The sequence below is a fragment of the Notothenia rossii genome, assembly GCF_949606895.1.
Source record: "Notothenia rossii genome assembly, chromosome: 11".
Classification (NCBI taxonomy): Eukaryota; Metazoa; Chordata; class Actinopteri; order Perciformes; family Nototheniidae; genus Notothenia; species Notothenia rossii.
In genome coordinates this window covers 27,073,206-27,090,687 of record NC_136910.1, presented here as the reverse complement: position 1 = coordinate 27,090,687, position 17,482 = coordinate 27,073,206, and the positions used below count along the sequence as shown (strand labels likewise).

Genomic DNA, 17,482 nt, shown 5'->3' with positions numbered 1-17,482 from the left:
AGGGCGAGATATAAATATACTGTCGGTACTTGCCAATGTCTCTAGGTATGTACATGTAGCCCTGTAAATACGATGTCCTTTTGACGATGATAAAAATAGCCTTACTGTTGCATTTAACTCTATATTAGATTCTGTTGGTTTCTGTCAGAGTGTAAATAAACCAACCCACTGCTATAATCACACTCTTGACCTTGTTCTGACTTATGGTATTGAAATTGAGCAACTATTAGTCGAACCGCATAATCCTGCTTTATCCGACCATTTCTTAGTAACTTTTGAAGTACTGTTACTAAACTACAAAGCATTAGCCAAAAGCTCCTGCAGCAGAAACCTATCTGTTAGTGCTATAGCCAAATTTAAGGAAGAGATTCCACCAATACTTAACTCGATAGCATGTCTGCATGTAGGGGAGGAAACTTATACAAAATGTACACCACCCCAAATTGATCATGTTGTTGATAGTGCTACAGATGCACTGCGAATAAAATTAGACTCTGTTGCTCCTTTGAAAAAGAAGAAAATAAAACAACATAGATTAGCTCCATGGCATAATGCCGAAACCCGCAAAATAAAGCAAAAGTCGAGACAACTTGAAAGGATATGGCGTTCCACTAAACTTGAAGAATCTCGTTTAATTTGGCATATTACACTCAATGAATATAAGAAAGCACTGCGTAAAGCGAGAGCAGCATACTACTCTTCATTAATAGATGAGAATAAGAATAATGCAAGATTTCTTTTCAGCACTGTAGCCAGGCTGACAGAGAGCCACAGCTCGACTGAGCCTTCTATTCCCATAGCACTCAGTAGTAATGATTTTATGTGCTTTTTTAACGATAAAATTGTTACTCTTAGAAACAAAATCAATGACCTCTTGCCTTTAACCAGTATAGTGTTATCAACAGCTCCCGGAAACGTAAGTTCTAATATTACACTAGATAGTAAACTAGAATGCTTTTCAGCCATAAACCTTGAACAATTAAATTCAATGATTCTCTCTTCTAAACCATCAACGTGTATCTTAGACCCGATTCCAACTAAGCTGTTAAAAGAAGTTTTTCCATTAATTAGCACTTCTTTATTAAATATTATGAATATGTCTTTATTATCAGGCTATGTTCCACAATCATTCAAAGTAGCAGTGATAAAACCGCTTCTTAAAAAGCACAACCTCGATCCAGAGGTTTTAGCCAACTATAGACCTATTTCTAATCTTCCGTTCCTCTCAAAGATTCTTGAGAAAGCAGTCGCAAAACAGCTGTGTGATTACTTAAAAAACTATGATTTATTTGAAGATTTTCAGTCTGGCTTTAGAACACAACATAGCACAGAGACAGCTCTGGTTAAAGTCACAAATGACATTCTAATAGCCTCTGACAAGGGACTTGTCTCTATTCTTGTCTTGCTCGATCTTAGTGCTGCATTTGATACTATCGACCATGATATCCTATTGCAAAGACTAGAGCACTTAGTTGGCATACAGGGAACTGCATTAGGCTGGTTTAGGTCCTATCTATCTGAACGCTCTCAGTTTGTACGTGTCAACGATGAATCTTCCATGCAAACCAAAGTTAGCCATGGAGTGCCACAGGGCTCAGTGCTTGGACCTATTTTGTTCACCCTATATATGCTTCCGTTAGGCAATATTATAAGGAATCATTCTGTAAACTTTCATTGTTATGCGGATGATACTCAACTATATTTATCAATCAAGCCTGATGAAATTAATCATCTAAATAAAATTCAAGACTGCCTCAAGGACTTAAAAACGTGGATGACCTTAAATTTGTTGATGTTAAACACGACCAAAACTGAAGTTATTGTACTTGGCCCGAAGAATCTACGAAACAAATTATCTAAAGATATATTAACTATGATTGGCATTAATTTGGCCTCCAGTGAGACTGTAAGGAATCTTGGTGTTATATTTTATCAGGATTTATCCTTTAACGCCCACATAAAATCAATTTCAAGGACCGCCTACTTCCATCTACGTAACATTGCAAAAATCAGGCATATCTTGCCTCAAAACGATGCAGAGAAACTAGTCCATGCATTTGTTACTTCAAGGCTGGATTATTGTAACTCCTTATTATCAGGGTGTACCAAGAAGTCAGTCAAGTCGCTTCAGCTGATTCAAAATGCTGCAGCTCGTGTACTAACCAGAGTTAGGAAAAGGGACCACATTACTCCTGTTCTGGCTGCCTTACACTGGCTCCCTATAGAACACAGGATAGAATTTAAAATTATTCTTCTCGCCTACAAAGCCCTTAATGGGCAGGCGCCATCTTACCTTAAAGAACTCATTATACCCTATTGTCCTACTAGGGCATTGCGTTCCAAGAATGCAGGGTTGTTGGTTGTTCCTAGAGTCTCTAAAAGTACAATGGGAGCCAGAGCCTTTTCTTATCAAGCTCCACTTTTGTGGAATCAGCTTCCAGTTTGTGTTCGGACGGCAGACACCCTATCCGTTTTTAAGAGTGCGCTTAAGACCTTCCTTTTTGATAAAGCTTATAGTTAGGGCTGATTAGATTCAGCCCCTAGTTTTGCTGATATAGGCTTAGTTTGTCGGGGGACATCTTACTTCTTCCTTCTCTCTGTCTATACCTGTGTACTCTCATGTTCCGATTAACCCAGCTTCCCCAAATTTCTTTCTTTTTGGTGTCTATACGCCGGGATCCGGAGTCATGGATGATCCTGCGGTCCTGTGTCATGGATTGCGAGTCCTGGATCTTGAGTCGTGGCTGTGGTCCTGGATCATAAGTCCTGGATGGATATACTCATGGATTCATCTTCCTATTATACACACATGCATTTCCAAACATTTGGACTACCTATGTTGCAAATGTATTATCTTTTCAATTTACAAACGGCATCTATTGCACGTCTGTCCGTCCTGGGAGAGGGATCCCTCCTCTGTTGCTCTCCCTGAGGTTTCTCCCATTTTTCCCTTTAAACTGGGTTTTCTCTGGAAGTTTTTCCTTGTACGATGTGAGGGTCTAAGGACAGAGGGTGTCGTATTGTCATACTGATATTCTGTACAAACTGTGAAGTCCACTGAGACAAATGTAACATTTGTGATATTGGGCTATATAAATAAACATTGATTGATTGATTGATTGATTGTGTTATCTTTTGTTTTATGTTCATGTTTTAACCTACTTGCTGCCATGTTGGACAGGTCCCCTTTGAAAAAAAGATTGATGATCTCAATGGGACCATCTGGTTGAATAAAGGTTTAAAAATATATATATTATTAAAAAAATTAAAAAAATATTATAAAAAAATATTTTGTCAGTCTCACGACGGTATTGAGACATTTATTTACCGCGATATTCGATATATCGTTACATCCCTACTGTTTAGTAAACTACAGTAGCCATGAGAGGGAGGTTTAGCTCAGAGATTCAAACTGTTTTTAATTATTTGTTGTGTTTTCAGGAATAAGATAACGTGGGTGGTGATGGCAGAAAATAAAAGGTTTGTTAAATGTATTGAGTTGGTGTTGTGTTATATCCACCTTTGGCTTCCAGCTCCATTTTCTTTTTCCTGGCCCAGATATTATGATAATTCTCTGCAAGCAGCTCTGCCATAGCCTGGAGAAACACAATGTTAAACACATGACTCTGTTACGCTAAACATATTTCTTAAACTATCCAACCACAATATCTGAGAGTTTCTATACCGACGTCAGTACTCTGCTTACTATTCCTCAGTTCTAATCAGCCCAGTGCTCAAAGATTTCACACGTTTCTCTTTTTATGATCATAAAGATTTCTCTTGTTGTGTGACAGTAACATACCTGCATGTCTCTGGACAGTGTCACATTGCTCATATCGATGGGCCTGGGGCTGAAAGCTGGAGCTCCTTCAAAAGACAGCTGTGGAAGACAAATTATATTGATGTCCCTTTTTCATACTATATTACCCTGTGGCTTGTTATTGTTTTACAATTCCTTTACTAGAAGTATTTTACAGTTCAATAGATCTGTGCTAGTGTAAATGTCATCATGATATCTGTCCCAACCCAGAGATATGTATAATGCATTTGTGTGTGTGTGTGTGTGTGTGTGTGTGTGTGTGTGTGTGTGTGTGTGTGTGTGTGTGTGTGTGTGTGTGTGTGTGTGTGTGTGTGTGTGTGTGTGTGTGTGTGTGTGTGTGTGTGTGTGTGTGTGTGTGTGTGTGTGTGTGTGTGTGTGTGTGTGTGTGTGTGTGTGTGTGTGTGTGTGTGTGTGTGTGTGTGTGTATATATATATATATATATACCTGGCTGGCCTGTGATATCCTCCTGGACTTATTGTGCAGGCTGGCAGGGTCTCCTTCTCTGATCCTGTCGATGCTCCAGCCCCACGACAGCATGGTCTTCAGAGACTCTCTGACTGAACAGCAGTACGCCTCTTTATCCTGCAAGATTAAAACCACACTTAAGAATAGAGCTGGCAGCGAATCATGCCTCTAAAAATAATTTCACACGCAAAATTGCAACAAACCACAACATACTGCAAGCTATCAACCTAAAGGTGAGTGCAAAGTGTGAATTATACAGTCATTCCTTGCATTTATTCATAAAATATTTGTTTAAGGATATTTTTAAAGGCATGCAGTTGCTCGCTCTGGAGTAAGACAGACTTCTCACTTATCTGCAAGTCTGAAAAAAAAAATCAAATGTATGCCATTGCAGTCTGTGAAGGGTAAATAATACATTTTACATTAGCGGTTAAGGCATCAGTTAAGGGTTTAATTTGGTGTTTCGGTTAACATTAGATGTTAATAGGTGTTACTCACCAAAAACTGCGTATCCTTCAGCTCTAATAAATGTGTTGCATATAAATTATTCCCCATTAAACGTTTGATGTACCAATGTTTAAAATCTGCATTATTTGCATTCATGTTAGCCTTCCAATCGTCAACATTGTATCACCTGTGTCCTTTTGGATGTGCATGAAATAAACAAAACAGCGACCCACTCATGTAAACATGTAACCATAGCACTACTACAGGTTGTAATATTTGCAAGTTAGCTTGTCTGAAGGTAAGGCTTGTGTCAGTGGTACTAGTTATGGTAGGATATCGGCTTGCTCTTTCGAACAGCGGCCTAAATCTGTCTAGTTTACACCAAAACTATTCTGGGTATCCAGACTCATGCACGGATAGTGACAGATGATAGACCAGAATAAGGAACATGAGCTGACACTGAACTTGAGAGCTTCTCTGAATTGTGCAGGCTTTTGTGAGACAGACCCGGCTCACATTCAGTGATACTGTGTTGTGACACTGCTGAGCACAATGCTACCTGTGTAAAACAAAATGCATCATTTTTGAAAAACAATGAGAACATAAAACCAGACTGTACCCACCTTCTCAGAAATGCCTTTGTAAGGTTTCAGTAAAGGGTGGCTCTTGGAGATTTCACATATCTGTTCCGCATATGACCAGCCATTGGAAAACTAGGAGATACATAAGAGACATTTTAAAATGCATTAAATGTTTATATTATAATTTCGGAGATGTCAGTAGGTTTATTGCAACTTTGTGACAGGTCTACTATATAATTAGTTATTGTTTTGTCTGCTCCTTACCCTTTCTATACACCACTTCTCATGGTTGTGCTCTGCATATCTGGTTATGAAATAGTCAAGTTTCTCTGGGACAGTCACACTGAGGAAGACAGAAAACAAAGGAAAACAAATTCAAATATATGGGTTCACCTGCAAGCAAAGTCAGGGAAAGTATAATATTAAATTATTGGTTCCTTTTATTACTTTTTTGACACAAAAACATAATATTTGAGACCTTATTTATTTGAAACGAGTGGATATGCTCAGAGAAAACGTAAGAAAATGAAGTTAATAAATGTGTGTTATACCTGGTGGTGTCTGCAGGCTGTGGGGTGAAGTTTCCCTCTGAATCCATGGACGACTGTTTCTCCATCATGGCCATGTAGTTCGACTCCATGTAGTCGGGTGGGAGAGCTCCAGCCACCGCACTAAGACACGGCAGCGCCAGCTTAAACAGCTCCTGGTCATACCGCTGTGTCAACACATGTAAAACAGTTTGCTGCTTTAAACACACTCACAGACAACACGACGAGCCTGTCTGTTGATGTAAAAACATATATTATTCCCTGTACATTTACAGTATGCTGTTCTAAATGTATATGCTCATGGTTAGATTATTGAATTTATTTTAGGTCCCTTTGGATAAAAGTGTCAGCTATATGAAATCACATGTGTGCAGGATATGAGCATTGCCTGCTTTTGTATAGATGAAAAAGGTGCTTTTTCAAAAATGAAAAAAAACGTAGCTAAATAATTTGAAGGCACTACAACTACTGTCAATGATCAAAAGACAGCAATAAAGTTCTCATACTAATACACATACTATATTTGGTTTAGAGTTTCTGGCATTTATAAATGTCTGCTGTTTAAAAAGCCGTTTAATGTCGTAATGTCATCTGTATAGCTGAATGATTTTTGTCAGGTTTGAAATATTACCCTGATGATGTCAGAGGGATGTCAGCAGGGTTTCCTCTGCTTTGTATTGGAGACTAATCTATTAAGAAATAGGCCTAATCTAGAGCCTCACCTTGAGAGACAGAGCATCAAAAATTCCCCAGAAGAGTTTCCTGGAGAGGTGGAGCTCTTCATCTGATGCCGCTCCGAAGCTGCCCCAGCCCCCCGCCAGGCAGTAATACTTCCAACAACGCTCGTAGTGATTGGTCAACAGCTGGGTGAAGTCAAGAGGACTTTTATTAACCGTATGCTACCATGTTCAATTAAACAGTGCAGAAGATGGCACGAATTCACTCTGGATCAAATGTTTTAATACATCTGAAATAAGAGATGCTGGAGCAAAGGAAAACAAAAATGATTGTGTTGTTGATGGATATATAAATCCCATAAATTATATGGGAATACAAATATGTTTTGTGAGTAGTTGTCAAAAAATATCAAATACACTTTTCTTATATACTACCGTCATCACAATGTCATGTTGGAGTGGAGAATCTTCTCTGGCTTTTTGTGAAGGTCTGAGCTCAGGTAACCTTCAACACTTTGAAATGTAAATGGAGCAACGAAAGACCTGCAATGTGTGTCTTACCTTCAGAGGCATCTTGGTGTGTTCATTGAGCAGAGGAACGTCAAACACCAGCCTCCTCAGCAGATGCTGCATCATCGAAGGCCTCAGCTTTCTGCACATTATTAGGACGACATATACTAGTTATCTATAATTTGTTTAAGTAGCCGTAAGAGTTAGTTACTCTGTGTTAGTTCTTACCCGCAGGCAGCCAGCAGACACTCCTCTATGGCGTCCCTCTGGGCCTTGGTGAGGCAGCAGCCTTTGGACAGGCGGTAGACTGTGTGGAGGAGGGAGTCGATGAGCGAGGCGAACGGCTCCGTTCCCGCAAATAGAGGAGCACATTTAGTGAGGAGGGGCAACACGGCTGTGCACAGATACCTGTTGAGGGCCAGGGCCATGTCTGTGGCACTGAGAGCAACCTGACACAAAAACAGAGACAGGAGAAGAGGGGAAAGATGGAGAAAATAATATATTAGTGTGTGATCAAGTACTGTGTAAAAAATATGCATTATAAGCAGTGGCGGACTGAGACAATAATTTATGCCTGGAGTTTGACATCCAGGTCAATCTGAATACTGAGTTTTCAAAGTATGTGTGTGGCAGCGGGGTGTGGTTAGGGCGCTGGCTGCTGGAGTGAAGGGAGTGGCTCGGCCGGAGGCCAGACAGCTGATCGGAATCAGGTAATCGGTCACTAAATAAAAGCATGTGGTAACCTGGTTCTGGTCAGTCTTGCAGTAGGACCTGTGAAGGTTCCCACACGGGCAACGTTTTGCAACCTGTGTTGTGTACTTGGTTTCGGTGCTAATAAACGCCTGTGTTCAACCCAAACCCTGGTCTTTCCGTCCCTTTGTGAGGATAATCTTCTCTTCGAGCATTCAGCTTATCAAAACATTCAGCTTATCAAAACAACAGTTAAGATATCCAAACCAACCGTTTCCATGACTTTTTAAATTGTTATCACCATTTCCTTGCACTCAGGCTAAAGAAACATGAAAAGCAACTAATGTGTACTCACTGGATACATTATCTGGCACGTTTATGGACAGATTGATAGTCACAATTATTTTTGATTAAAATGTATATCATGATAATAGATCCTGATTATTCATTGGTGTAGGTGTAAATATTTTGAAGGCCTGTTGAATGTATTCTGAGTGGCCCTCCAACTCATTTATGTTCTCTATTGCCATCTCTTGCCATTGGTTAAGTTGAAAGCAGGCCACAAAAAAAAGGTCAGTCCAGCCATCAGACCACCAGGAAATGTCCTATTTTTCAAGAGCCAGTCTGAAGCCCAGTTCTAATGACAGTGTGATAAAAGAGGAGCGATGTGTTACTAATTGAATGCCACCCTACACTTAGGTGTTAAACACAACACACCACACTCACAGTGTCCAGAGAGGCAGCAGCTCTCAGGTCTGGTAAGAAGCAGACCTCCAGCAGGTGCAGCAGGAAGTTTTGATCCTCTATACCATAGACTCTGTCCAGGAACAGGACCATGGCTGCTTTATGGTCTGGACAGAAACCAGCCGACATGTCTGGCTCCACCACATGCCCATCTGTTCCGGCAGAGGCACACACACAAACAAACACACAATCACATACACAAACAAGACTGAAGTCAAGATTTAAGATCAACTTAATCACTCTTTTTTATTTGTGATTGCATATTTTTATCCTAGAAAATATTTTAAATCAGGATGTTGGGCATGTCAGATACAGTCAAGCTGGGTTTGGTTTGCTTACCTTTAGCCAGGTTGGGCATTGAAAATGGAATACTGATGACCCCCACCAGGTCCTCGATGGGAATCAAAGACCTCAGGATGGCTCTGATACGGATTGCTTCACCTTTACCAGCATGGATTAACTGATACAAAATGGGAAAATGTGTGTGAGCATCTACTGTATGAGTCTGTCTGTGTGAGTTTGTGTGTGTGTTTATTGCCACTCACATGCATCTCTGGAGCACAGCGGCCCAGCAGGTCAATGAGAGCAGCATAGAAGGTCATGATGGCATTCCCCATGTGGATTGTATCATCTTCCTCTTCCTCCAGCATGTCACTGCCACACACACACACACACACACACACACACACACACACACACACACACACACACACACACACACACACACGCACACGCACACGCGCACACACACACACACACACACACACACACACACAAATGCATAATACATATCTCTGGGTTGGGACAGATATAACACTTCAGGGGACATTACATTGACTTACATGCATTTCCTGGAGACTTGTCCTAACCTTAACCATAACCAACACATGCCTAACCCTTACCCTAACCCTAACCAAGTCTTCGCCCTAACATGAATGATTCCGGATCTCCATTTTGTCCCCATAAGGGAGGTGAGTCCCCACACGTGACTGTGTAAAAAGATTTAGGTCCCCACAAGTATAGTAATGCTAGGCCACACACACACACACCCCCCCCCCCCCCCCCCCCACACACACACACACACACACACACACACACACACACACACACACACACACACACACACACACACACACACACACACACACACCTCTCTGGGTTGGGACAGATGTCATGCTGACATTTACACTAGCACAGATCTATTGAACTGTAAAATACTTCTAGTAAAGGAATTATAAAAAGATAACAAGCCACAGGGTAATATAGTATGTTTTTCTAAAATCTCATTATCTGATACAATAAGAGCAAATTAATTCATGTTGTCTTACAGTGACTTGCTGCTCTCAGATGTAGGAGAGGGACCGTCTCTGGAGAGATCTTGAGATATCTTGATGGCTTCCTCCATCACTGCCAACAACCCATCACCTCCTTCTCCTCGAAGGGCGGGACCAAAACATTCTGGTCGGCGAATCAGAAGCCTCACCACAACGTTGGCATTCTCCTCCACACTTTCACCTGGCAGCAGAACAGGAGAGGTGTTCATGACAACGTACTTTGTGCCAAACATCCTACATACAGTTCACACACGCATTCAGGGACAAAGAGGCACAACAGTTTATTGCTGCTTACACTTGACTGCTAATATAGTCTTCTATAAGAAAAGGGACTTCTGGCTAGAAAACTCACCGTTACAGAAGACAGCGAAGCGGAGGAAGTCTAGGTAGCGTTCCCCCTCCACAGGGTTCCAGCCGATGTCAGGGTATCCGTTACGCACCAGCATCAAGCAGCTCTGCAGCCCACAGCCGGCCAGGTACTGCACCACCTGCACAGGGAGACAGGGTTTACAAATTAACCGTCTCTGAATTTAAAATACATTTAATTTATTTTCTTTATCAGATTAGTAGTTTATTTACTTTGCAGACAGTGCTTTTATAAAAAATGTCACATAAAGACAAAAACAATTGTTCCGTCACAATTTTATGTTAGGTGACAGGGACTATGGAAGCCCTTAAAGGCAAGTGAGAGAAAAATAAACGAGATGATCGATTCTGTAATTAAACAGGTATAAAGTAGTCATGATAATCTTTCTGAGTTTCTTTACTTGTATTTGTTTCATCTGAGATTTACAGTTGGATAATAACACTAGAGTGTCTTCTGAAATAAGAAGCTTGTGTGTATGTATATACATGTGTGAGTGTGTGCAAACCTCACCTTCTCCAGGTCTGGCTCTCTCAAAGCCAGGGCCAGTTCATTATTATCCATGACTGATGCTGCGGCCACATCCAGAGGAGTAGACCCTCGCATAGAAGGAGAGGCTGAGGAGGGAGGAAAAGACAAGGAGAGGGGAGGGGAAGAGAAGGGAGATCACAGAAGGGAAGTGAAGGAAAATGCAACATAAATATAAATACAACTAAGAGTATAAAGAGTCTATTAGCAATAAAACAACATAGGAGTGTCTGTTCCTGGATATAGCACTGTGGGATACACAGCACTATTCACACAGCCAATGTTGTCTGTGAGACAATAAGCTGTAAAAACAAATGAGGTCTCACAAAGTGTCCATAACCTTGCCAGAAAACAGCACACAGCTTCTCTTTGTACACACATGAAAAAGCTGGGAGAATCGCAGTATGGAAGGACTGAGAATAAAACTTTCAAGTATATTTGGAATGTGACTTGTGCATGTGTCACATACTGTTTGCGGTATGAAAAAGATACACTGTACACCGCACTGCATAAGTCACAAAGTAGAAAATATGTTCTTGTATGATATCGTCAATATGTGAATGATTAGATTAATACATGAATGACAACCATGTACAGTATTTCTGTATTAAAATATGTACTGTTAGTATGCAAAACAACTCAGTATATATATATAAATATTTATATATACATCCTGTGTAAGAAGAGGTGAAACAGATAAGGAGGCATATTGCAGGGCAATAAACCATCAATTGGAAGGCAGTAACTGGCTTGGGGAGAAGCGGGAGTGGAAGCAGTTGCCAGAGTCCAAATGTGTATATTAGTGATAATGTTTGTGTTATATTTAAAATATTCTGCAGACCAGATTGGTGTATTAAAATATGTAAGATCTACAGAAAACCTAACTATATTGAATTCTGCAGTCTGTGTAAGTTAAATCTGTTTTACTGGACATGTCTGTTGTGAATCTGAAAACATTTGTCTCAGTTAAAGATTTATTTATACATGGTCTGCATGTGTGTTGTGCGTCAGGTGGTTATATGCACACACTGTGATTCAGTATGACATCACAGAAGCACATCCTCACCGAGGCCTACGCTGCTGTTCTCCAGCAGGTAGCTGAGGTGATCAAACATGGCCTTCTGGTTCTGCCGGCTGATGCGACAGAAGTAACAGAGGAAACGACAACAGTTGGCCACCATTTTAGGAAAGGTGATTTCCTGCAAAAAGACAGACTTTGCGTCAGACCAAATTCCTACTGCAGTATTGAGGAACCATTCACATTACTCTGTATATGTTGCAGGTTTCCGATCAATGCTACTTCTTTAAAAAACATGATTATAACATTAACATTTATTGTATTTTTTAATTGTATAATAAAATAAATAGTTTTAGTAATAATTCTATATTTGTTCCACATAATTCCTCTTACTGTGTTTATATATGCACCATTGCACATTAAAGCTTAATCCTTTTATGTCTTATCCTAATTGGCAATCAAGCTGATTCTGATATGCTCCATAAAATGTTGTAATCATTTTGAGAATTCATTTAAAATGTTAAATGCTCTATCAGATTCAGATTAACAGTTTAATTAAAAGAATGACGTTTGACATTTACAGAAGCCCCAAAGATAAATATGTGTGGTGATCCAGACACACTTCATACCTTGGAGTCTCCTCCGCTGAGCACGTTGACCATGACCTCCATGACGGTCTCGTGCATCCCCAGAGCTCTCATCAGGTTAGGGTGCTGGTAGAACACCTTGTTGTTCATGATGTCACTGCAGAGGAAGAGGAGAAGGGGAAGAGTTTAGTGGAGTTTTTCATCATTAGGGCTCTGACCAGATATATAATCTGAATATTATGGTGTGATGACGTATTCTTGTATGCTAACGCGGAAGTTAGCATCACCAGGGATCCCTAAAGAAAAAGCAGTGTGATTTTTGTAATCCATTTTGGTCTATTGAAGAAAATAAGATCTATGGCAAACACATGTTTGCGATACGTACACGTTTTTTTCTCCACAGCTAAGCTTAATGCCACTTATGTTCTGTGTGATTATTTCATATTTTGGACAATTGCTAGTAAGGCTTTGGAAATTCACCCGTGGTGTATTTACTGACGTATTTCATATTGTTGGAAAAAACTTGAAAATCTCTTCAGCTTGTGTTAACCACAGATCTGATTTCAGGCATCTCACCAAAAAAATCACTTAAAAAAAATCTTAACTCTAATTTTAAAAACATTCATGTTGTATTTTCATGAGAATCAGAAGGAGTGTTGAGCAGCTTGTCCTCACCCCAGCCCTCTGATCATCAGCTTCTCCTCCTCTCTGCCCATACGGACACTCAGCAGAGATCTGATCTGCCCCAGAGCTGCCAACAGGTTGATGGTGTCCTCGATGGACACTGAGTTTATGGTGTAGGTCTTAGGGAGCGCCCGCACCTACACAGATAAGAACAGAGTCATATATTTTAAACATGTCTATGGTTAACAGATATCCTCTAATTAACTGAGCACTACTGTATAGAAGAGCAACTATTGAAGAGAAATAATTTTCTTTCATTTTCATTTGTATAGGTCCCACTGGAGTTAACTTGCAAATTAAACTGTATATCCAGACCAAGTCATTGATTATTACAATAAACATTCTAAAATGCTAAACAAGTTATAAGTCAAAGCCACATTTGTAAAGGTGATCAATGTTTTCCGATGAAATATAAATATTACTTATATAAAACAAATAGATTGCAGTTGATGTATTTGTAAGTTCATCTGTTGGCGTTATAGTACATGAGGCTGATCTTATGATTAAATCAGATTTTTCTACATGTTGTATTTATAAGACAACTAAAGAAGAAAAAAAAGGGCAAAAATGTACTTTAAACAGTAAGCCCCAAGTTGCCCCACATCTGACATTCTTTAATATTACAGTAATACCAGGGTCTGGTTTAGCTTCCCTTTTAGAAGAACACCCACTGGCACAAACCTACCTGTCCTCCGATACCATCATACTGCCGGTGCAGCAGGACAAACATGGCTCTGACTAGCTCTGGATCCTCGATCACCGACTCCTGAGCCCAGCGGACCATGGTGTCTGAGATCAGCTGCTGTAGTGTACCTGCAGACACAATAAGGTGCTGTTAGGGAAACTGTTGGTCCATATCAGAAAATATGATTTATTCTCCTTTTGCTGCTGCTGTGTGTGTTTCAGCTGTGCAGTGTACTCACTGGGTTTCCTTTCTTTTTTCTCCTCTGGCAGGTTGGCCATCTTCTTCTTCAGGTAGGCCACTTTCTCCACCAACGACATGAGCCGACCCCGGATGGTGAAGTCACTTTCAGCATTTATCCCTGTCTCGTCATCCAATTCTTTACCTGAGAAGATGGGAGAATCAGTTATTATCCTTATTGATCTCTGTGGCTCCCTGGACATTCTAGTTGATCTGAATGTTTGGTTAATGTGCAGGTGGAGCTGAGAGGTTACCACAGTGTCTCATCAGGTCTTCATGAAAGTCCAGCAGCTGTTCTCTGATGTATTCAGGACAGGGACACTCCTGCTTCTCATCCTTGAAGTTCAGAAGCATGTTGATCTGCAGAAACACATGCAGGTGTGACTATGATACAAGAAATGTTTGATAAATACAACAACTACCAGTTCTGAGAAGCAAACAGGAATACCAGCACACAAGCTAACCCCTGAACAGCTGTGGACAGGGGCAGCAGAAAAGTGTATTTAGCCACCTGGAGGAAAGACCCACCAAAGCTATATTTAGAATCTTTTCACAGCTTTACATCGCAGTCAGAGTAATTTTAAACTAGGAACTGATGCCGCTATATCTATATATGCTCTCTTTGAAGCCAATAGACTCCATTGAAAAATACAGTTGAGTCGCTGCTCAAATGATTTAGTTTGTATTTAGATGGAGACCATTTATAAATCCACCTAAACACATTAGGTCTGAATACATACATGCCCAAACACATGTTTGTTATGGAGAGGTGTCAGAGAGAAGAGGGAGAAGTTGACTTGGGGATTTGTTTTTTTTGGTCCGACCAAACTTGAACGGGCGAACCTTTAACTACCAAGCCAAGTCCCTACAGAGAGAGTTAATACCGCCCTAGATTGTGTTTTATAATGTCATTGTTTCTATGTATTAAAATATTCCTAAAATTACATATATCTAAACATAACCCTTGCTCTTTTAAAAAAAAGAATGTATCTTATTTTAGGAATAATTTAAGTAGGTCTTATGTCACTGCTAGGTCACACCAGGCAGATACATTTTATTGTTCATCTCATGTTTTCTTAGGGCCAAGCTTTTCGAATAAAACCTTCAGTTTGTAAGATTTCAGATGCTGTTCTCCTGCATCTTCATTATTTCAGGTCAGATAATCCAAATGTCCACAAAGTGTGATTTATAAACCAAACAAACCGTGGTAGACCAGAGACTACCATGTTCTCCCAGGTTTTTGTTGTCAGTCAAAAGTAGGTCACTTTAAATAGTGTAATACAATCCAACTTCATTACATCTGAATTATTCATTTAAAATGATTCAGCTAAATAAGGTATTTAGGAAAACATCAGAAAACATTCCTGATCTTAATTCCTTTGCTCAAGGTGTATCTAAAGTCTCAGCTTTCATTTGGTCAACTTTCTGCTGTTCCTCATTAATAATCACGCTATATCTTCTCCAGAATAATCTACAAACTGTTCTTTTGAACTGTTCTTTCCTACAGCACACTCTCTCTCTCTTCTTCTGTGGTGCTCCCACCTGTTCCTGAGGAGGAGATCTGAACTCTTTGGTCTTCTTGGCAGTGAGGGCTGCAGACATGTTGAGTGCCAGCATCACCTCATTGTAGCGGAACCTCTGGTTGTCTTGGAGACAGGCCACAAAGTCATCAGAGAAAGCCACCACCGCCTCGATACGATGACGCACCTGGCAGTCACACAGGTACTGCAGCACATGGCACATCTGTGGATATAATATTAAAAAAAGGTGTAACACATTTGTAGGATACACTAAGTGTCTTTTCATCAAGCTTTGGTGTTGTTGCAGTTCTTGAATATTTAATAGAGTTTTTGATTTGACATTGCTCAAAGCGGAAGAGAATATTGACATGCTACCCGACCTTAAAGCACGGACAATTTTTCAATACAAAACCTACAACTTGTTATTTATTCCAAGTTAGGTAAAAGAGGCAGTGTTTGTTGATTTTATTTGTATCTAATTGTTACACTTCCAAAATCCAGATCCAGGGTAATCTTTGACTCTGTTTGTATTTGTTCCTGTGAGTTCAAGTGCCTTTATCCTTTTTGGCAAACTGTTATTTCTAAGTGCTGCTGTTGTTGTAATACACAGTAGGGCTCTGAATTTTAAATATATCCTTAAATAACATTTTTTCTAAAGTGGGACAATTATTTCCACACTCTCCTTTTGCAAATAAAAACATTAAGTATCTCATTAAAATAATCTATTAAAAACGTAAGTCATAAATACAGGATAGAAACTAATTTTGATCGTATTTGAAACATACATTTTTCTTACTTGCCTCTCATTGCTTCCGTAGTGTTTCCTATCATTTTACATGAAATGTATGTATATTGCAATGTGATGAATGTGACACTCTATAATATAAAAAAAGCACTGTCTGTAAATAAACCACCAGCATGTTACATTAATAAAATGATAGCTTATTTACAAAGTGATAGGATTACGTGAGAATCACCTGGAGTTTTACAGGCTCTGGTAGCTTCATCTGTAGCAGTCCTTCTTTTGGCATGCTCCTCCCTCCATCCTCTCCTTCCCCCTCCTTCACCACCTCCAGCTCCATGTCCTCCTGCCCTTCCCGTCTTTCAGAGAACACAGCTGGTTCAATCAGCCTGAGGATGTTCTTCAGATCTTCACTTTGAAAAACCCCCATGATGAGCAGGGTGTAGAAGAGCTTGATGAGCGGGACAAAGAGGAACTCAGTGGTGCCTCCGATTGGATCCCGTACGTGCATGCTTCCTTCCCGCACGGCCTCTGTTAGCATCTCAATAGTTTTAATTTTCAATATGTCTAAAGGGAATTCAGGGCTATACTGGAAACAGTCTCCTGATCCGGTGTTTCCGTAGGTACAATGTGATGGTCCGGTCCCACACACAAAGCTTGGGGAGGAGAAGTGCATTCTGGGTCTCAGGGAGGTGCTGAGGCCGATGCCTGGCAGACCGTGCTTCTTCTTCTCGTCTGGAAACAGGGTGATGCTCTTGGTTTCGTCTGTCATTGGAACGATGTACTCATTGTTCATCATGAGGCGTGCCGTGGTGTAGCTGCTCAGGTGGATGTCGATGAGCAGGTCATAGTAACCCGCACGGAGCAAACCTGGAGAGAGACCCACAGAAAGATCATTATTACATTCAATTAAGAACATTAATCCCTAAAAAATTATAAAACATACTATTTACATTTATATTAACGATCAGACACTAATCTTTACCTGATAATGCCAAATGAAATGTATATTTATTACGTATTCTCCAAACAGGTGTACATAGCCATTTCTTAAAATGGTACTGTATTTGGTACCCCATTTTCTACATAGAGACACATTTGAAAAGCTAAAGAAACAATCCATGTACTTATTAAAAAGTATTATATGTACATCAAATCCAGATAAATCTTCTTCATCTGAGTCACATTGATGTCCAAAAGATATTTAAAAAAGACATCAGTGAGTTACACTGTCAACTACAGAAGCCAATGACACCATGTCTGTTGTTGTCAGACAGATTTAACTGATTTTCAACCCTTT

General features: G+C 40.0%; 1 protein-coding gene across 5 annotated transcripts in view; it reads right to left on the bottom strand.

Moving 5' to 3' along the window:
* The window catches only part of ryr2a (ryanodine receptor 2a (cardiac)), a 291,199-nt gene that overhangs the window by 84,935 nt on the left and 188,782 nt on the right, over positions 1–17,482 (bottom strand). For all 5 annotated transcript variants that reach the window (XM_079658890.1, XM_079658889.1, XM_079658891.1 and 2 more), the window contains 23 exons: positions 16,418–17,052; positions 15,463–15,663; positions 14,175–14,280; positions 13,922–14,065; positions 13,684–13,811; positions 12,990–13,135; positions 12,357–12,471; positions 11,776–11,908; positions 10,695–10,798; positions 10,170–10,305; positions 9,812–9,998; positions 9,029–9,137; positions 8,823–8,943; positions 8,466–8,635; positions 7,278–7,498; positions 7,101–7,191; positions 6,585–6,725; positions 5,866–6,029; positions 5,579–5,657; positions 5,357–5,446; positions 4,266–4,403; positions 3,803–3,880; positions 3,521–3,596 (listed from right to left, as the gene is read on the bottom strand). In XM_079658890.1, coding sequence (XP_079515016.1) covers positions 3,521–3,596; positions 3,803–3,880; positions 4,266–4,403; positions 5,357–5,446; positions 5,579–5,657; positions 5,866–6,029; positions 6,585–6,725; positions 7,101–7,191; positions 7,278–7,498; positions 8,466–8,635; positions 8,823–8,943; positions 9,029–9,137; positions 9,812–9,998; positions 10,170–10,305; positions 10,695–10,798; positions 11,776–11,908; positions 12,357–12,471; positions 12,990–13,135; positions 13,684–13,811; positions 13,922–14,065; positions 14,175–14,280; positions 15,463–15,663; positions 16,418–17,052 — 3,513 coding nt within the window. The remainder of the gene's footprint in view (positions 1–3,520; positions 3,597–3,802; positions 3,881–4,265; positions 4,404–5,356; positions 5,447–5,578; positions 5,658–5,865; positions 6,030–6,584; positions 6,726–7,100; positions 7,192–7,277; positions 7,499–8,465; positions 8,636–8,822; positions 8,944–9,028; positions 9,138–9,811; positions 9,999–10,169; positions 10,306–10,694; positions 10,799–11,775; positions 11,909–12,356; positions 12,472–12,989; positions 13,136–13,683; positions 13,812–13,921; positions 14,066–14,174; positions 14,281–15,462; positions 15,664–16,417; positions 17,053–17,482) is intronic.